Source organism: Sinocyclocheilus grahami, unplaced genomic scaffold, assembly GCF_001515645.1.
Source record: "Sinocyclocheilus grahami isolate Dianchi unplaced genomic scaffold, SAMN03320097.WGS_v1.1 scaffold45.1, whole genome shotgun sequence".
Lineage (NCBI taxonomy): Eukaryota > Metazoa > Chordata > Actinopteri > Cypriniformes > Cyprinidae > Sinocyclocheilus > Sinocyclocheilus grahami.
Genome location: NW_015505224.1, coordinates 936,765 through 958,650, shown reverse-complemented (window position 1 = coordinate 958,650; position 21,886 = coordinate 936,765). Strand labels below are relative to the sequence as shown.

Genomic DNA, 21,886 nt, shown 5'->3' with positions numbered 1-21,886 from the left:
AGTATATGTCACTCTGACAGACTGATTTGTAAGTTTTGTTATTTTTATTTTTTTTCATCATGTTTAACTTCACTGACTTTTATATACAGATATGACATACTGCATGTCATATCATCTTGTTAGCAGAATTCCAGAAATATTTTCATAAATATTGTTACCATTACATTTGAAGCATCAGCTAATAAGCCATGGTTATTACTTTTATTATTGTTGTTGTGTAAACTAATTAAAAATAAGCACTAAGGCAGAGGTTGTGCCACCAATAATCAGTATATGTCACTCTGACAGACTGATTTGTAAGTTTTGTTATTTTATTTTTTTATTCATCATGTTTAACTTCACTGACTTTTATATACAGATATGACATACTGCATGTCATTTCATCTTGTAATTTTTTTCTTATTATTTAAATTACAATTTGTTTTACCTGGGAGTACCTTTTGCTGCATAATATTATTGTGGATAATTTTTATTTTTGATGAAATAGAAACATTTTGCAACAATGTAAGTCTTTACTGTTTCTTTTTAATGTCAAAATGACAAAGCATTCTGAATCAAACTCAGTACATTTGTTTTGGTTAACTCAACCTTCGCTCTGAGTTTTGGCTCCTAGCGATTGCTCAATCCCAGGCTACTGTGAAAAAATACCAGTCGCTGTCAAACCTAAGCTAGCCCTGTCAGTGTCTCTTTGTGACTTCCCTTGGTGGGCAAGGAAGTTTTGATGTTTATGAATTCAATGTCAGCTTCTGCCAGATATTTGGGAGAGTCTGGTTTGCAAATGTAGAGGTTCAGCAGTGTAGACAGAGCCACTACTGAACCACTGTATCATTCCCCATTAATTAGATCGAGACGAGACGACACAACACAGCCATCAATGGTTGCTAGTTGTTAGGAATCATCAATGAATTGAGTGGTGGCTGCAACACTTGACAAATGCCCAGCTTGACTAGAGCGTTAAAGCCAGAGAGCCCAGACGAAAGGGAAAGGTACATGAAAGATATCCTATTATTCCACAGACTTGAGATGGTGGCCAGCATCATTGGCTCTCAAAAATCCATACACTTAAATACCATTTGATACATGCAGTCTATCAAAATCCTTTCCTCTGGGCTCGTCAAATAACCACCTCATGAGAAATGAAGCCAAAAGAGGGGGATTTAATCCATCATAAAGCGGAAGTTGGCTGGTCAGTTAATGAAAAGGTCAAAAGCACTCTGTCTTGCTTGAAATCATTGTGCTGGATTATTTATCACTGAGCTTTACATCTGATTAAACAGCCCCCTTAGCGAGAAGCAGCACATTTGACATGCAGTTCAGAAGATGAATACAAACAGACTCATTCACTGACATATTCACACACATTGCTCCCCAAATTTGAGATTTTCACACCGTTTGACACTAAACCATACAGAAGCCTAATGCAATGGGCCGATCACAGACCGATTGCATGGAAACATAGGCTTCCGTTCAGACCAAACCTCATATTATGGGGAACAAAGCAAGCATCACACATCACGTGACAGAGCATACGGGCATGCGGTTACCAAAAGCATCACAACCAAGGGAACATCTAAAAGAGAGCAGGTGCAGCCACCGCACAGCGGCACGTAGATGCAAACTGTTGCAGTAACTTCTGTGCAGTTGGATTGTTGTATAGAACACCAAACTGACAGGAAGTGACCTCACTTCATAGACATCTACTCAGAGACGCACAGGCATTTGGGGACATGATGAACGTCTGTTCCAGACAAACACTGACAAACAGATCGACCGTTCAGTCACACACACTCGCACTCGACAGAATCAACATCACACACACACACACACACAAACACAAATCACACTCTTTCTGACACACAAACGCAATACAGTGTTAAGAGTGGTAATGACAGAAAAGGCAAAGATGGTCGCCATGAATAGTGTGGCCTTTACGAACCAATCAGTGTTTAGCATTTAATACTGTGTAAAATAAAACTTGCCATATTGAGACACATCAGTTATTAATGGACAAACACTAGTATTTTCTGATATATAATGCACTGTTAGGGTACAGCTGTTTTCCTATTAGGTGCATTATGGGAAAAAAAAAAAAAAACATGAAGTACTGTTTGCATGGAGAGCACAACGCTGAAAAGACACTGGCAGTAATGATTTGCAGCTGATGAACACTGAAAATTAATCAAATGGGAAAAAAGGAAAGGAGAGGAAGTTGAGAACAAAAACCAGAGATGAACAAACATGGAGTGGATAAACGCTGTGTTGGTATGTGAACAGCACAGACGAAGAAACGAGTGAATCGAACAATAGCAACTACTCTCTCTGCCTGCAAAGAAGTTAGTGCATTAAGCACAAAGAGAATCACAATAAGAGAGATAGCGAGAGATTTTGGCCATTTTTGAGAGGGAGGTGGTACAATATCCTTAAGCTTTTCTCCCACAGTTGATCTAAAGTGTAGAGGGGTGAGATTATGAAGAGGGCATACCGCTTTCTGCTTCTGCAAACAACAAGAAAACATTATAAATCAAACATAGACTGGGAAAAAAGGAGGCGAGGTGTCAGTCATCTGTATCCGCACAGTAAGATCAGGAAATGAAGAGAAAAAGAAAAAAAAAAGTAGAGGGCAAAACAGTCACTTTCACCATGAAAAAATACACTTTGCATTGGTTAACTCGTCTGTCCTACAAAGGAAAAATTATGGTCTAAATCCCAAAGTGTGCTTCCAAGTTTAGACCAGCCCAGGACACCAAATTGAGAGTTACACTAAAGGATAATGTTGTGCCCTCTAAACGTTTTGCCATTATGTGGGGTATGGCAAAGTTATTAACCAAAGTTTAACAGTCATCCATTACAAAGTAATCAAATTATATGAACTGTATCATACCGAGTGACAGTAGAAAATAACTTTTGTTTTAGTCGTTGCGTGTGTTGGCATGAAGAATACTGGACATGAGTGGCACTTTTATGTGATATTGGGGAAAAACAAGGTTCTGTGTTACATTTTTAGCAGGCGATTCAAAAAGAGTGGGAAAAAAAAAGGAGAAAACTACTTCATAACTGTTCTGAATATACATCTCTCTGAGACACAATATGGCAAAACCTGGTAGTGGTGTGCGGTATGGGCAAAATCTTTTTGTTTTAGTCGTTGCGTGTGTTGGCATGAAGAATACTGGACATGAGTGGCACTTTTATGTGATATTGGGGAAAAACAAGGTTCTGTGTTACATTTTTAGCAGGCGATTGAAAAAGAGTGGGAAAAAAAAGGAGAAAACTACTTCGTAACTGTTCTGAATATACATCTCTCTGAGACACAATATGGCAAAACCTGGTAGTGGTGTGCGGTATGGGCAAAATCTGATCACAGCATGACTCATTTTTAACATGGTAATGGTATATATCATAAACGAGAAAACTGTTTATATTTTAAATAACCATATGTTACAAGCTATTTGGGGATAATCCAGAGAATTAAATAGTTCACAAAAGAAATACAATTCATCTAATTTAATCATTTGTTTTCTTTTTAACCTTAAAGATCAGATTATTCATACTTAGTCAATGTAACTGAGTGAAAAAAAAAGTGTGTGTATTATGTCACCTGAGTTAAAAACAAAAGATTCAAAACTATTATTATAAAATGGATAGTTAAGATTCAATTGACTGGACGAGCCACGTTGAAATATTAAAATATGTCCAATAATCATTGAGATTCCATAGAAAATTCTCCTTGCAATGTTGCAAATGTAAACAACAAATCCCTTCGCCAAAAAAAAAAAAATGGTTTGACACACATCTCATACTTTATTGCATGGAATGCTCTGTGTGACACAAATAATGAGAAATAGTACTAGCCTGATTTGTAAAAAAAATTACACTTAATGAAGTTTTTAAAATAATAAAAGTTACAATTACATAATAATATTTCTACTTCAATTCGTTTTTTTAAAATATAAACATAATGGTGGCTGTCATAAAAACTCGATGGATTTATTCAAACAAATTAAACATTGAAGAACAGTAAAAATGTATAATGAATATGTTATATGGTGCATATATTTAGCAAAATGCCCTCTCTATAGTTTATTTTTCTATCCGACTAATGAGTTTATGGTCACCGAATATGTTTTTCTGAGGTGAATGTGACGTTACGTGACATTGTTTACAAGACGTTATATTGGCGTCTTTGCACGGCTGAAACACTGATTGAGCGTTTACATGAGGCCGGATACGGCTTGTGAAGTTATACTCTTTCTTTTAACTTGCCTTCGGATGTTTATTCATGATTACTTTGTGCTGAAACTGGTATTAATGTGGAGGAGATGATTAGTTCACGCACGCCTCGCGCTGCCGCGTCTGTTAAACTGAGGTGCTACAGCGATCTGTCACTCCACATTAAACAGTGCCAAAACGGCATTTGTTGTTTGAATACTGAAATACAATGGACAGAATTTGAAATATGAGACTTTGTTTCATATTAAAAGTACCAAAGCACAATGCTTATTGCGATATATTGGATGGAAAGTGCCCTTCAATGTTCGGTCCATTAACTGAAAACAGGCTAGACTAATCGATTCTTGAGATTTAAGAAACAATATTGTTCCGTAAAAATGAGAATACAAAAATATATTAGTAAGAGTTACAGTGTACAGAAACATTGGAACACAGGTTGTGGATGTGGGAAGGGGTGGTGGGATTTGGCAAAGTCGAAGTTACTGAGACAGAGTACTTCATGTTATTAGTACCAAAGGGTCACTTAACAGAATGCCACAGAAGTGCTATTGATAGAAGGCTCTTTACTCGGAGAGTAAACCCTCATCAATACAGCACAGTGAGTCTGAGCAGATGTCATGGCTCTTTGGCTTCACGGTGACTCTTATAGACAGTGATCGGCAACTGCTTTGCCCCTCTTTGGTCAGTGTATTGTGAATGGTGGAGTTGAAGACCGAAGGGGAACAAACCTGCTTTCCCTCTGCTCTGTCTTGTACTCAACAGCGATCAACAACAACTTGAGCTTCACATAGCACAGCCTGAGAACAGGGAACAGACATTTAGTGTCCAGAAGTCATCATTCAGCAATTTAAATTCGTAAGACCAATTGAATCGGCCTTTAAAAACTATTTCATGTTGATCTACTGCAATCAGAAGAGTCTATTACAGTGAAATGTCATTGGTTCAAAATCTTGCCTCACATTAAATATAAAAATTTGTTCCAACTGGCTGTGACTGTGTCAAGCAACAGTTTCACATTCAGTGTAGACAAACAAATTGTTTGACGCTGAAAAGGTATTACATCACATCTGGTCAGGACATGTGATAATTTAGGTTTGCAGTAAATTTGGCAGCATATTAAAAAATAATTTATTAGAGCCTTTATGATACTTACTACAGCGTGTTTGTATACAGAGTAACGGCATGCTGTAAAGCTCCCATGCTTTAGAGCAGAAGCATACTTACTCACAAACTGTAGGAAATGAAAGCCCCACAAAGGCACTGGACAGGTACTCGGTGTACATTTCATTGGCCACTCCCTCCAGATAATACTTCTGCCATGTGTCCTCCTCAATCTGCACAGCAAAAACAGTTGGATTCAGATACACACAGTAAGGGAGGACACCATTTAATTTGATGGAAATGGATAGACAGCAATTAGAACATGTCTAAACATTTTTTCGAAATGCCTCAAGAAAATTATATCGGACTTAGTAGTTCACCCAAAAATTATTTTAAAAATGTTTTATCATTTACTCAACTTCATGTCTAAACCCATAAAATGTTTGCTCATCTTTGCCCATCAACAAATGGAGATATTTTTTAATGAAACCTGAGTGATTTATGTGCCTCTATTAAAAATCCATTCTACCAAACCATAAATATATCATAAGAGAAATCAATATGAATCAAGCCCTTTTAATCCAAGTCTTCTGAAAGGCACAATTGCTTTATATTATATAAAGAATTGTGAGTTTTTTCCAGAAGATTTTGAGATTGGACAGATTAAATGTGGGCTTTTAGTCACATAAAAACTCTGGTCAAAGCTCATATATAGAGCTCATCAAATATGGTAATTGTAAAGTAGACACACAAAAACCAATGAGGCTTGTTTACCATATTTGATGTAGTTTATGTATGCATGTTGAATAAAAGCCAAAATAAATCTGTTTTTCATATAAAATAATTAGGTCTCCTCAGAAGACTTGGATTAAATTGCTTGATTAATTTTTACAATCACTTTATGAACTTTTTAAAGTTGTGGTGTAATGGATTTTCAATGGAGGTACTGCAATCTTTTGTGTTTCATTAAAAATATCTCAGTCTTATGGGTTTGGAATGACATGAGGGTAAATAACTGAAGACTGTTTTTGGGTGAACTATCCTTTAACAAACATGTTTTTCAAAAAGTCTTCAAGTGGAAAAAAAAAAAGCTGTAGAAAACAGCTTGTTTTCCTGTGCATCAAATTAAGTATGGAATCTACCGGCTAAGGTGGATAACTAAAATGATGCATTGTGCATCTCATATCATGAGTGCCATTCATTCAAAACACAGTTTAAAAATGCCTTACACTTTGAAGTTGCTCTATCATTCTTTCACACCTGTAACATTTCACCCTTTGTCAGACTTGGAGAATAAAGGCCAGGCATATTCCCGTGTCTGAGCTCACAGCTGGTCTCTTCATCATCCTCTCATTACATGCATCTCAGAATGTGGAGTGGGTGGGGCTGTGATAAGCAGTGGGGTTATTAGGCAAACACTCTGCCATTAGTCAGCCATCTCGCCCAGCCAACGTCTGTCTGACAGAAAGTCAAGAGAGACGCTTTCAAAGCCAGGCCTGACTCTCTTTCTCACTGCCAGGCTAAGAGCACTTGCATTCTGGGCAGGCATCCTTTAGGGCGGCACTAATGGGTAGAGTTTTGTCATTTAGTCCTAAATAGATGACAGCCATTTACCGTAGGCTCCCTAAATTACCCCGCACGTTTGCGCCCTGCCTGACAGAGCTGATGTAAGTGTTACGGGCGTGTTCTGCTTTTTTGTTAAACCTGAAGAGACCAGATAAAAGATTCATGCTGAACGTTCTTGTGGTTTTATTTGTAGTGAACGGCACAACACATCAGAGATTTATAGTTAGAACAACAGACATAATGGAAATGTGTTTGTGGCTGTGTGAATGTGTGTGTCCTTGGGGTGTGGGTCTCATTAACACCTCTCGGTAACACCCTTCTGCTCTGCTTCCTGAATGCCCACTCAAATCAGTCAAATTAGCCCTCTCTAACCCCGCTTCTTCAGCAGACAGACCGCCCTTACACTCTCACACATTGAGTATGTTTACATGGACAACAATATTCCGATTTTAACACGATTAAGACAATACTCTGATTAAGAATCTACCATGTAAACATATATATATATATATATATATATATATATATTGAAAAGTGTCAAAAAAGGAAAATGCCAAATATCAGCCGATTATCTCAGCCTTGGCGACCACTATTTATATATACCACAATATATCAGTCGACCACTATTTACAACATTAGCTGAGATAGATTTTTTTTTAATCCTTAAGAAAATTGTAATTACGATTGAATTTAAAGAGAGCAACAATTTGTTCAGAAACAACTGTTTAATAAAAAAGAAGCAATTTTATGTTTCGTTTTCCCCCCTGCTGTACCGAAAAAATAAGACTTCAAAAACCAAGGTACACACTGACCCATCATTTTTTGTGTAAAGTTACATCCCTAGTAGACAGTAAGGCAGCTAATGTAGTATTGGGACAGAGTCTTTTTTTACAGCAAACCTAAATAAAAAAATTAAAAATAAAAATAATGCTTCTATTGCACAGCTAATGGACAATGTTAAAGGGTTAGTTCACCCATAAATGAAAATTCTGTCATTAATTACTCATCCTCATGTCGTTGCAAACCCGTAAGACCTTCGTTCATCTTTGGAACACAAATTAAGATATTTTTGATGAAATTTGAGAGCTTTCTGACCCTGCATAGACAGCAACTACCACGTTCAAGGCCAAGAAAGGTAGTAAGGACATACAGTAGTTAAAATAGTCTGTGACAAGAGTGGTTCAACCTGGTTCATCTGACCATAAATTAATTTGTGTTCTGAAGATGAACAAAGGTCTCACGGGTTTGGAACAACGTGAGGGTGAGTAATTGATGACAGAATTGTCATTTTTGGTTGAACTATCCCTTTAACTTTTCAGCATTTTTCTCTGTATCACAGTTTGTTGCCATCAGACTCATTAAGAGATGCCTGGCATTTTAAACAATACTGATACACTTTCCCCTTCACCCTAACAGATGCCCTGTTTGAGTCATAGAAAGTGTTTTTGGTGTTACCATGGTATCTTTTGTAAGCATGGACATTGGTCTGAGAGGTTAGATGTGTGTTGTGTTTTATGCTGTACTCTGGCATGGGTGATCTGGGCTGTCTCTCCTCTGTGTTTTTATGAGAAGAGTGATGTGCCCTGCAGATGTTTCCGCACATGCCACATTTAAACAGTCATTATAAAGTCATTCCTCATCTCTTTATGACAAGAGAATGCTGCTCTCCATGTCGAAAGCCTGTGCAGTTTTGAAAAAAAAAAATCAAAGAGAGTAAAATATAGCCCCTTGCGGATTTCAGAATAAGTTTTACAATCTCTGCGAAATTCTTCAGTCTGATCGCACACTCGCGCTCTCTCTTGATCTCTCCGTTTTTCCAAAGGGCTCCATCCAAATCTGAACCACCTGATAATAACCCACCACCTCACTGCAGTCATTCAGGCCTCAGACCATTTTATTTAGTGTTTTCTTAAAAAGAGCGATCCGTACGGCTCTGAGCAGTCTGGTTCAGTTGGACGATAAATAAAGATGGCTTTTGGGTGCCGTTCATTGACTATGAAACAGGCACATGGTTCGCATTTCCCCGCTCTATCGGCACGCAGGAGGACAGTAAATTCAGCGAGAGGAAAAACCACTAATTTACATCCTCACTTCCACCATGCCATTGACCCATATAAATTACCTCATAATGGCAGCGGTAATGCTGTGTTGCCGTCCCGAGTAGGTCCCAAATGAGACCGCCAGGCTCAGAAGATGATTTACTCCATACCATAATGGCTCTGGTGATTGAGCTGAAGTGGGGATGGAGGCTGATTCTACTCTATGGGTTTTAAGGCCCAAGACGGGCTGACGGTACCTTGATATATGACCTCATGGAGAAGAGGTTGGCGAGCATGGTGGACAGGCCCTGTGCCAGGCAGCTCTGGGCTATGAAGCCTGCTTTCAGCTCGGCCAGGCAGATCGCATCATCACCCTCCTTCCAGTTCCAGCTGGGAATGTTTAGCAGATGGGCCTGAGGACACATGGGACAAGACAAGGGGAAGTTAACAATGTCCCCTGCTGAGAAGTCTAACAAGTGTAGTAATGAAATACACCAGCAGAAAAAGTATCTTACAGTTTAGGGAGAAGTGAAAGATCAAAACTAATTTGTAGCAGATAAACATTAACTTGTTATATATTATATTAAGGTTTGAAACGTACAGTAGAAAACACTGTTAAAACAAAGCATGTTACAACAGTCCACAGTCTGTCCTACCTAGTTAGATTATATAAATCTGTCAAACTGATAACGCAAATCTCATAACAGTAGCACGTCACTATTTCATATCTCATTGCTAACACAGCGGGTTTGCTGACAGTCCTCTAAAACAGTTGTCTACAGTTGACATTCAATTGCTCTCAAGTGAACTGTCCCATGAACAAAAAACATCCATCAAGTCATTAACATCCATCTCCTGTTTCTGCGCTCCCTGGTGAATACAAAGCTGCGTTCTGTATTTGCGTACGCGTTCTGCGTTCTGACATACTGTATTTGATTCCGGTGAACTTATAAAATTCCTGTTGTCATGGACAGCTGAATCTGAGGGTATGTTTATCTGCCACATGTCAGATTTCTTTTTTTTTCATCAATTGTACAGCCTCTTTATACATTATTTGTATTCCTTCTGTTTAGGTCTTGATCATTTTATTGTTGATTTGAATTGACCGCAACAGAAAAGATCATTTCCTACCTTGTTGTGGTACTGCAACATTTGAGTGATTATTCTGATCTTTGGATGGTAGTTCTTGATAGATATTACTCTGTAAATAGAAGAAGCAGTTGTATTAATTTACAGGTCATTTAAAGCCAACATAAAACAGCATTGGCGGGGAAAAGAAAAAAGATAGAATATATACATTTTCAACTTGGTTTGTTTCTTTAGAAGTATAAATTTAGATTAAAGGTGCATTCAGTAATGTATTGCTTATTAAAAAACACAAAGATACACTTCAAAAGTTTGGGGGTTGGTAAAATTCTTTAATGTTTTTAAAAGAAGTCTCTTATGTTCACAGAGGCTGCATTTATTTGATTAAAAATAGAGTAAAACCAGTAATATTGTGAACTGTTTTCTATTTTAAGTTACTTAACATTTTTTGTGGAAACGGTGATACCATTTTTCATGATTTTTTTTGATGATTTCAAACTTCAAATAAAATATATTTGAAATACTTTTTTAAACAATTACATTTCTTTTTTTTATCAATTTAATGCATCCTTGCTAAACAAAATTATTATTTCTTTCTTACTGACCTCAAACTTTTGAACGGTAGTATACGAGCGGCACTTTTGAGAAATATCATTAAAATGATGTACACTCACATGAGACGAAGACTCTAGACATATTAATCTTGTAGAAAAATCTGTTTTATTCTGCATGGAGCAGGTCGCTCCCTCATATAAACAAAAACCTACTGAGTGCACCTTTAACCTCCAGGAGGACCGTCCCACAATTCACCATCGTAAGTCACTTTGGATTAAAAACAAGCATCTGCTGAATGAATAAAAAATAAATTAATCTTTCATTTCCATAGAGAAGCCTGTGATATGTGGCGAAACGGTGTGATTTCCCAGTGAAATCCAGTCTGGATTTCTCTCCAGTCTCGTAAGAGAGGTGCAGAATTTATTTCCATATTAAGCTGCTCTATAACACATTAGTTCAAAAGAGCACTCCGAGACCTGCCTACATTAATATTTCATTTTCCAAACAGTCCAGCCTGCGTGCAATTCTGTGTGTTACTCGTGGCTAAAGAACATCTCCAGCATGAAAGGAGGAAGGGAAATATGTTTGCCTTCACTTCACACACACGTTTTCAGAGCAATATTACTTGACTCCGTCCCAAAGGAAATTCCTCCTGGCTCCTTTCATCTGTGTCCAGATATAACATGTGTGAATCTGACCTGAGACGCCGAGTATCCCATTCACACCTTCCTTTAACATCACAGGAGGGTGAAAGACATCATCTTTTATACAGGAGAATGCCCCTAGTGAGTGTATGATGCTGCTGCCCACAAACATTAAAATAAGATGTGCTCAAATGTGTTGATAGCAAACGCAACCCTTCACCGAACTGACCTCATGATATTAGAGGCATCTTCAGCATCGGGGTCTGCACAGTATTTGTTTGCAAGAATCAAGCAGGCGTCCGCTGACTCGATCTGTACAAGATGAAGAAGAAGAGGTGACGCCTCAGTGTTCAGAACAGCATCAAAACATCAAAAATATGCTAACATTATTATCTATACAATTCTGTATCTGTATCCCGATTATTAAATTGTCAGATCAAACTGGAAGAAATGCTACGTTTTTCTGAGGTTACCTTTACTCTTGCTAGATCATGCGGGTTGAGGACCGATCCTTGATAGAATTCCACCTGAGTGAAGTGACGTTTGAACAAGGCTTCCAGCTCAAGATTAGGGGAAATACTAATCGAGGAAAAGAAAGCGTGTCACTAATGAAGAAGACTTTTTTTGAGAATGCTTTAAGTTTATAGGAACAATGTGTCATTTGTGCACCACTAGCGGCTAACAAAAGAATGTCAAACCAACTTACTGGCTGATCTCTTTGTTATATAAAAACAGGCAACTCTATTTGATTTATGTGCTTTTCTTAGTAACATGCAGTCATTATATTCTTTACAGTGCGGAAAGGCTCCATCAAGAGTATAAAAAGTATTCCAAAGGGAATTGTACTTACTTATGAAGAAAAACAATTTCTACATTGACATCATCCCTGTCCTTGTGTAGGAAGTCTTTAAGGAAGTTGGAAACACTTTCGAGCGTGATATGACCACAGACCACAATGTGCCTGTAAGGGGGAAAATTCAGCTGAAGAGTGCAACATAAAATAAAACAAAACTCCTAAAAAGGAGCATAAAGTCATAATAACCAAAAATGTCTTGAAAACATTAAATGCTGCGGCTTTCAAATATTCACTGTCCGTTATAGTCATAACAGCACATGTTGTTTTACCTCATATTTATAAACATGGTTTAAAACATTAAATGAAGTGCTTTGAACTTTTCAGGACAAACAAAATTGAATCTTACTTTTTAATGTTGCATCGTCAAATGTTCTTAATAAGCCGTGTCTCTGTAGCCAAACCACCCCTGTGCTAGGACGCATGTTGACATGCACATCAATAATAAACTGACAAGTATCGGAACCCCTGTCAAAAGTGGTTAAATTGTTTTTGGATCTGTGGCTGCCATGAACTCTAACCGTGACTTCTCCGGACAGGCACTGAATGAAAAACTTGCAATATCAGATGGAACAAACAAACAGACTCAACTGGATTGTTCCAGAGGTCACGGTTTTCTGGGGCTCATTTATTCTGCCTCCATAGTAAGATCTAGTTTCATACTCTAGAGCCGTTCCAAAACCTAGTAGTGAGCCGCCTTGACATCTTCTGGCTATATCAGCAGCACTCAAACAGCGCTTCTGTGATGTATTAGCTAAAGCTAAGGATGCCATAATTGAACTAAGCAATAATCACACAATAAACTAATTAATTGACATTGAGCAACTTACATTTTAGATTCAATATAGTCAGTTGTATATGTTTGCATTGCCAACAAAAATAAAAGCTAAACAAGCAATACACAATAATGATGTTCAATTCCTGAATGAGTATGTCTTCTTAATTAGGTTGGTTGGGTAATTGATTCAGAGACTCACTCTTAAAGACAGTCACTATTTTTTATTCCTAAATGAATCAATGTTTTTTAACAAATCAGTTTTATTGTTATTCTGTGACATGCAAGTGTTCCATTTTTGATTAAATTAGTATTTTTTAACAAATAATTCAGGTAATTTACTTGAAGACACTCATTCATTTAAATTTCTGCATAAATCAGTTTTTTTTTCTTAAATCAGTAGCGTGAATAATTCAGAAGCTCATTCATGAAGAAACTCACTTGTTTCATTTTTAAATTAATTTAGTTTAGTCAATGATTCAATGACTCACTCATAAAAGACACTTGTTTAATTTATGAATGCATCCGAGTATGAATTAATCTGTTACGCCGGTTTCACGCTGCATGCGTAAGCAGCGCGTATTTTTTTCGGCGCTCATGTTAACAGATTATTCACACCGCACGCAGAGGCAGAGCGGCAGCGCGTAGCAGGAGCAGAGCAGAAGCAGCAGTGCTGCAATCGTTTCGGCGCCGAGTCTATTTTTGCTGCGCCGCTTACGCTGAATTAAAGCTACAGTGTATTGTTCTTGATCAAGATTGACCTGATTAACATGAAAAATAACAAATTTCACCATAAAATCATGTAAGTGAGGTGTTACGTATTTCACAATCACCATATGAAAAAATAAAATGCACAAAAACGCATCCCATCCACGAGTTTTTGCCCAAACTTCAAAGGTCTGTTAAATTAATAAAACTAGAGGCATTTGTTAACTTTAAAATTACTTTTTTATCATGTAAACTACCTATATACAGCATGTTATTTACATATGTGTGTGTGACAGAGGGGAGGGAGACACGGTCGCATCGCAGCAGAGTATGCTGGCCATATCATACATCAAAGCACATGAAAAAATACTATAGTAATTTATAGTAAATACTATAGTGTTTTTGAAGCATACTATAGTAAAGTACTTGAATTAATTTGTTGTGGTAATTCTATAGTTGCTGTGGTAATATAACAACTATAGCAATATAAACAAATTACTTTCCCAATACTGTACTAAGTTTTCTACAACTATAGGGTATATTACTACAATACACAATAGTTTACTGTAGTAAAAACTAAAGTATACTACAGTATTTATTACAGTTATCAGTTCACTATAGTTAATACAACAGTATGCTATAGCATTCATTAACAAAGTGTTGTAAATATATACAGTATAATACACTTTAATATAGTATGGTTCAAAAACACAATAGTATTTACAAATTACTATAGTATTTTTCATGCCCACAGTGTTCGAAGGAAATCGCTGGGAAATACGACAAAAATGACGATACTCGTCTGTATTGCAGTACACAAGCCGCGGTTCAGCTGCGCGTGACAAACACTGCCAGTGTGAAAGCACAATGGGCGCGCGCTGCTCATGCTCTGCATATGCACCGCTACTGCGCCGCCTCCGCACTGCTTGTACATCCAGTGTGAAACAGCCGTTAGTCAGTGATTCAGGGACTCACTCAAAATCCATCCCATATTTCATTACTGAATAAATCAGTGTGTTTGAACAAATCAATTTAGTAAATGATTCAATGACTCAAAGAAAGTCATGTGTCGCCACCTACTGGCACAACAATGTAACCTGCAGAAAGAGTCACTGAAAAATCCCTCAACTGAAGGTTGCATTTTTAAGCCTTTAAACTATATACCAAACTACACACTAATGCACTTTAAATTACACACCAAAGTTGTTCTCAAGAGTTTTTTCATGTCTGCAATGATCTGACTCGTATAAAATGATTTAAATCTAGGATAATATTTAGAATCAATCAGTGTGTTTGAACAAATCAATTTAGTAAATGATTCAATGACTCAAAGAAAGTCATGTGTCGCCACCTACTGGCACAGCAATGTAACCTGCAGAAAGAGTCACTGAAAAATCCCTCAACTGAAGGTTGCATTTTTAAGCCTTTAACACTATATACCAAACTACACACTAATGCACTTTAAATTACACACCAAAGTTGTTCTCAAGAGTTTTTTCATGTCTGCAATGATCTGACTCGTATAAAAGATTCCCTCGTTTTAATTAAATCGCACACAATATAATTTGTTCCCTCAATTTGATTCAACTAAAACATGGCCACAATTTAGTAAAACGAGGGAACTACTTATGTCATGCGCACACTTGAACTTTTTTCCACCCCTGCATGTCACATGTGGGGCTCCGTATATTTCAGTTAGTTGCCAATGCATTTTTAAAAATTTTTAACATGCAACATTTTTTTCTAGTTTATTTGAGCTTTCTTTAGATTTAGTTTAAAATAATACTGACTGTATAATTTACTTTCTTCAGTTCTTTCAGTAAAAGAGATATTTTAAAAATCACTAAAAAACAAGACAAACAAAATTACATAGACATTTTTCTACATATTTTCTTTTGTGTTCCACAGAAGGAAGGAAGTCGCAGAATGAAATGTAAATGATGACAGAATTTTCATTTTTGTGTGAACTATCCATTTAACTAGTTTGGATTTCCCCACTGTGTATATATATATATATATATATATATATATATAAATAGGAGTTAAGAAAGACAGAATCTGGTTTTATTGCTGCACAGTTGTTCCTACAAATATGATGAAAATACTGTTAGACTGCATTTAAAATTATCCATAATTCTTTGTTTTAAAGTCAAGCTAATCTCTACACCAAACATTATTACAATCAGAGTTTACATATCATTTTTGCAGCCTCAAACGTTTATTCATAAACACCTACTCATGGATTTAAAAAAATGGCTCTTGGACATTTGTGAGTTTATGCAAAATTACACTCTAAACGTATGTATTTTGCACCAGCCTGAGCTTGTCGGAAATGTGCTGACAGTGGAAATAAATATCCCGACACATTTATTTCAAGGTGTCGTGATGTGTCTGTTCATGAGCACACAGTCCCATGTATATTTAAACAATAAGGCGAAGCCTGTTGCCTGTCTTTCTGCTCGGCCAGAGAGCTGGAGCCTACTGTAATTGCAACCAGATGCAAGCATAGCCAGAGAGAAAGAAAGTGAGAGAAAGAGAGAGGCCTTCTCTCAACACCAGACTGCCAATCCAAACGTGGGGCTGAGGCCAAACATAACATTTCATCAATCTTGTTTCACTGACAGCGAAACAGCATCAAACAAAGGGGCTCTTAATGGCTTTCTCCCGGCTTAGTATTTGCCCTCAAATTCAGATGATGAAAGCCGGACGTGACCGTGGGCCTGTTTCACGCTGCGAAATGGGTTGGGAAAGAGCGCGCGAGAGAGATAAAGGGGGCTCTGGAACGTAAACGTGAGAGATCGGGAGAATCGCTGTGCTGATGACAGGGCCGTGTTTGAGCCAGAAACAAGTGGGGGGGTTTCAAAATATCCACATTCACATTCAGGGGTCATCTTTGAAAAGGAAAAGAAAAAACGGGACATAGTAAAAGTACCAAGCGGGGCAAAAAAGCAAGCCAATTGCAATGGAGCAGCTCCAGTGCGAGAGCTGAGGTATCCAGGCATTCAGGGTGTGTGCTGACTGAAGATCAGGGCCAGAGTCATGTCACACAGAGATGAGGTGAAGGGCCAGCAGTGACGCACAGCCAGAGAGGCTTTTCTCACTGCAGCATGCAAACTAAAAAGCCAACATACGTCCATTCACAGAGAGCATGTGAGAGATGGGTCAAGCATGATGAGCAGAACTCAGAGAACAAAAAACTGAAACAAACACAAGACAATGATGACACTAAGTGAACAGCGTTTTTTTTTTTCTGAGTATAAACTAGTGATCTTCTATCATTCACTGTGCTCTTTTCATTTCAAATGCAAAACAAACACTGATTCTACAGTAGCACATAACGGATGGAAAAGCAACAGTCACTGTAATGAAATTAAAATGCAGCAGATGCGTTAGGGAAAAGAAGCCACAGACACAGACCAAAGGGCATGGACATGTGGCTTCGATGGCCAAGGTCTCCAGTCACAGTGTGACATTCATTCGTCCTATCTTTTTTGTCTGCACTAACCCCCTCTCTATCCGAGACGGGGGCGTGTGAGTCACACAACCACACCTGGTTCTGGATTTTGACTTACTTTCTGCCTCGTGTCGAGTTATAACTCCCTCCGAATTTCTTCCGATTAAGGATGAGAGCAGCAATTTCTGGCACGTAGCGAGCAAACATGGCCTACATGCATGGAACAGAAAAAGAAAAGTGCATGCAAAGAGGGGTTCTGCTGTGACCAAAGCCACAGAGGCACCTGGAATACTTACTTTCTGCCATTTACCGCACTATAGGAACCACCATATTTCTTGCGGTTTCCTATTAACTCTATGATTTCAGGGACGTAGCTGGCAAACATGGCCTAAGGAGAAGATAAGAGACAGAAGCAGAGGCTAAAAAAGAGAGCGGAGAGACCCGTCCGAGTCTGGACTTTTTTTCCCCCCCAACCTCTGAGGTGCAGAAATTGACATGTGTTTGCTCCAAAAACAAAATGATCTAGCTTGGTAATATGTCTGTTTTTTATTCAAATAATAAAAAAATATTTTAGAAATCAAAAAATGCCCATTGTGCTTCTGAAAAGATCTGAAAAAATTCCAATTGAGGGGAAAATGGAATAATGGATAAAAGGCCTCCTTTGGAGACACTCCATTGGTTTGGAGACAATTTTTAAAAAAAGTTTGTCGTGCTGCCCATCTGTATTTTCTCTGACAGCACAAAAACATCTTCTGAGAAGGAAGAGAAAGAAGAAAAAAAACCTACATGCCATGTTTTGTCCAACAAACACTAATGCAGTGGCAAGTGGATTTGAATAGTCCAGCCTGATCGCCCACAGCTGCAAAGCACATTAAGACTCATTAGTGTGCTTCAAATGAGCTGGATGCACTTTGCAAGATTGCAGCCTTGACAAAGTTCTGTTTTATCTCCACGCTATGTGTGTTACTAGGGATCTTAATCCCCGAGTTGTCAGTCTGACCTCCCGAAGAGAGTTGTGAGAGGTTCTTCACCTCTCTCTAGGGCCCTGATGAATTATGACATCTGCCTGATCAGATCTGACGGTTTACAACATTTCCATACTGAAGTCATTAATTGAACACCTGATATAAAGCAGAGCAGTGATTATTTCCAGCCCTCCTCAAAAACAAAAAGAAATAGCAGATTGCTATGGAAACTTCTGGACAGCTGGAACTTTCTGTGTCCAGTGATAGAACTGAAGCACATCTGTCCTGCATTATGTCTATATAAGCTTCACATGAGACCTTCTAAATGCCTGTGGATGATCTATACCTTGATCTTGAGTCTGTTAACCACCTAAACACTAAGGCTAGGCAATATATATTGATTCTTGAATCTGAATATTTTTTATGAGTCATTTCTTTTTAACTGTTTCTATGAACAAGTTTCAAAATGACATCATTATTCAAAAATGATTCACTGTAAAATGTGATCGTAAGGAACTATTCTACCTAATCTAACCCCCATTGCTTTCAATAGTTGGTATCAATTTTGGTATTTTACTTCTTGCCATCAATCAACTATTTGAAGTAACGGTTTCTCTGATTGATGACAAAATTGACATTTTCCACTTGTAAATAATTTTACCAAAAACTTCCTGCAGAACATAAACATCTAGTCTTTATCTGTTTCTATTCTATATTTTCCAGTCTCTTCATCTGAAGTTACTCTGCTGTACATGCAGTTATAAGAGAGTTTTTTTGGCTGCTGTTGCTATGGTGACGCTCAAGCAGGACTATGGGCCATCCGACTGCCACTGTGTTTGTTGGAATTCGGGGATGGAAACAGAAGGATGGGATCTCCTGAAACCGCAAAACTGTTTTAAGAGAATAGCAACAACATTATTGTAAAAATACATTTCTTTAAAATGCTCATTTAAATGCAATAAACTTAATGAGGGGTAGTGCATACAGCATCTACAAAAATTTACAAAATGCATGTACATTTCATCTTAACTTGGGCTGTAATGGTCAAACAAGGTAATGGATCTTAACTGCAGGGGAGTAAACATTACAAAGACAATGGACATATACAATATGACAAAAACAGTGTTAAAATTTGGGCTATCATGAAGACTGTGGTATGGTAAAAACAGTGTTATTATAATTGTGGAAAGACAACAGTTATGAAAGTGTCAAATCACAGGAGTTCTGCATGATTTTTTAGATGGTAGTTGTTTGCATTGGGGAAGGGGAGGGGTGCAGGAGTGCCAACAAGAGGAAAAGTGATTTTACCAGACCACCGAGAATGAAGAAGACCATGAAAAGGCGTCCAAGAGTGGTTCTTGCATAGACGTCTCCATATCCCACCGTGGACATAGTGACCATTAATAAGTACACACATTCCCAATATGAGAGCGGTTGAGAGTTTTGGAAATTTTCCCATGGATCCCCTGAGTTTTCCACCTGCCAGGGGAAGGAGAGTGAAGAGTGAATTACTGACAGATCAAAACACGATCCTCTACAGCCATCTACTGTCCATTCAGAAAATCACAAGGATGAATTGTGAGAGTAACCAAACTGAGGATTTAGTGGCGATCAGAGTCTCTGCTGCCATCCAGTGGCACAGATGCCCTCTGATGAAAACAAAACGAAACAAAAACACGAAAAAAGAACCACAAAACACTGAACCTTCAGATAAACGACAACACAAACCACATACGCCACAAAGGGACAGACGTGACGCTCGCTTAGGAGCTTTTTCCTCCCACGAATCTGCATGTGCTCTCCTTTCTCTGTCATTTCTCCAGGGCATGGGGAGAGAGGGGAGCGTGTGTGTGTTTTTTCACTCACCAGATGAATGAATCCTGCAGCAGTGAGCCATGTGCTTATGAAGATGGAACACAGGTTCACCAGCTTGATGGAATTACTGTGAGAGACGAGAGTTACATCACACCTCTCAAAGTGAAACGCATCACACTGACGTACAGATCAGTCAGTCATCTACTGAGCCCAACACACACACGAGCGATGCCTTGCCTTGACGCTGCTCGCTGGGAGTGAACACACAGGTTATCAGCAAATAAATCAGAAGACAGTGGGATCCCGAGGATGACCGACGCATATTGGAGCTAAGTCAAGTCTAAAGGAGCATTTACACTGAATTTCGGTATCTGTTCCACGGTGGTGTGAATTTTGCACTAAACTCATGTCGCCTCAAATCAGCACTCTCACAAAAATACAAATTATCTCTGATCACTGCAAATCACTATCAATGTGAACGCCCCTTCTATAGCAGCCAATGAGATCAAATACCGTGGTGCAAATGCAACGTCCTGTTGACAGCTGTGTCAGTTCGGTGTGATATATCTAAGCAATTTCCCTCAACTGAAAAATGAGATGGCAGCTAAAATAAATGAAACGTCCAGCAGTTTTACAACCACCGAGTTGGGTGCTGACTGCTTTTTCTCCAATTCCTTTCTGATTCATTGACATATTTACGAAATACCACTGAGGTGTCAGGAGGTGCTCATCTGTCATGTGTGTGACAGCCTGTCGGAGGAGGAATCAATCAGAGGCCTTTCTGCTTCACACTCCTGCATTCATCAGGCTGGAGGGTGGCCCTGTTCTCTTACCTACAGCATGCTAAATGCACACGTTAAACATTCTGCTCAGCTACGAGCCCTGCAGGCTTCTGGGTCAAAGCCGCAGAGGTGTGTGGAAAGCGATGGAAGGGACACCGGAGACTCCTAAGGAGCTGTAGAGACTTGTGTGTGTTGATACCAGCGGAGTGGAGCTTTTGAAACTGAGAGAGGTGCGTGATATGTTGTCGGCCTTACCTTGTTTTTAAGATATTCAAAAACTGTAAAATTTCTGAGAACTGTATCAATCTCAAGGCTCTTAGAAACCTCAGACCTGCAAGAGAAAAGAGAAAAGCAGACGAGGATCAATAAAAAGGATCGACTGTTATTCAAAGCAATCTGTGAGTTCAAAATGGAACACCAGATTCCTGCACATTGGATTCTACATTCAGTTTTTTAAAGAACCCATAATTGGTAATAACCAGGGCTGGACTGGGACAAAAAATCGGCCCAGGCATTTTTTGGTCCAGGCGGCCCCCCACCATTTCTATATATAAATACCATTGATATATATTTACTTTACATTTAGTAATTTAGCAGACGCTTTTATCCAAAGCAACTTACAAATGAGGACAATAAAAGCAGTCAAAACTAACAAAAGAGCAACAATATATAAGTGCAAGTGACAAGTCCCGGTTAGCCTAACGCAGTACACGTAGCAAGGTGTGTATATATATTATACACACACATATACACACACACACACACACACACACACACACACACACACACACACACACACAAAGAAAAACAAGTAGATAGAATAGAAAAAATAGAAAGCTAGTGTTTTTTTTTTTAAATAAAAAAAGACGACAAATATACCGTATTGGCCCGAATATAAGACCGCCCTGATTACAAGACGACCCCCCTTTTTCCAGATGTACCTTTTGGAAAAAAGGCTTTTTAAAAACCAAATCTTGTTTTTTCTCAGTAAAACACATTTTGTTTTCAATTATTTTCATATTGCATATTTTTCCTATTTTAATTTTTGTTTTGAAAGTATGGTAAAAACTGGTCAAATGTACCAACAATCACATTTAAAAAATATACACTGTTTGATCTACCATTAAAAAAAAACAAAAACAGGTAGCCCATCTGAATCAGGACATTTAGGCTATCCATCTAATAGTAGCCTACCAAAATCTTATTAACAGTAGAAGTTAAATCTTACTGTAGTCTTCAAATCTGGGTACTGTCTTGCGGTTTAAAATCACAAAGGGAGTTTGGTCCCATCAGGCTAACGTGACAGTCACGACTCA

At 38.2% G+C, this 21,886-nt stretch overlaps 1 protein-coding gene across 6 annotated transcripts in view; it reads right to left on the bottom strand.

Moving 5' to 3' along the window:
* The window catches only part of LOC107582501 (calcium-activated potassium channel subunit alpha-1), a 256,363-nt gene that overhangs the window by 45,332 nt on the left and 189,145 nt on the right, over positions 1-21,886 (bottom strand). For 5 of the 6 annotated variants that reach the window (XM_016268375.1, XM_016268378.1, XM_016268376.1 and 2 more), the window contains exons 6-17: positions 20,826-20,901; positions 19,840-19,915; positions 19,282-19,452; positions 17,305-17,396; positions 12,069-12,179; positions 11,692-11,797; positions 11,448-11,530; positions 10,065-10,134; positions 9,191-9,346; positions 5,452-5,561; positions 4,956-5,024; positions 2,483-2,494 (exon numbers count right to left, since the gene is read on the bottom strand). In XM_016268375.1, coding sequence (XP_016123861.1) covers positions 2,483-2,494; positions 4,956-5,024; positions 5,452-5,561; positions 9,191-9,346; positions 10,065-10,134; positions 11,448-11,530; positions 11,692-11,797; positions 12,069-12,179; positions 17,305-17,396; positions 19,282-19,452; positions 19,840-19,915; positions 20,826-20,901 — 1,132 coding nt within the window. Of the gene's footprint in view, positions 1-2,482; positions 2,495-4,955; positions 5,025-5,451; positions 5,562-9,190; positions 9,347-10,064; positions 10,135-11,447; positions 11,531-11,691; positions 11,798-12,068; positions 12,180-17,304; positions 17,397-19,281; positions 19,453-19,839; positions 19,916-20,825; positions 20,902-21,886 lie in introns of those variants that run through there. The other variant, XM_016268380.1, reaches the window with a different exon arrangement.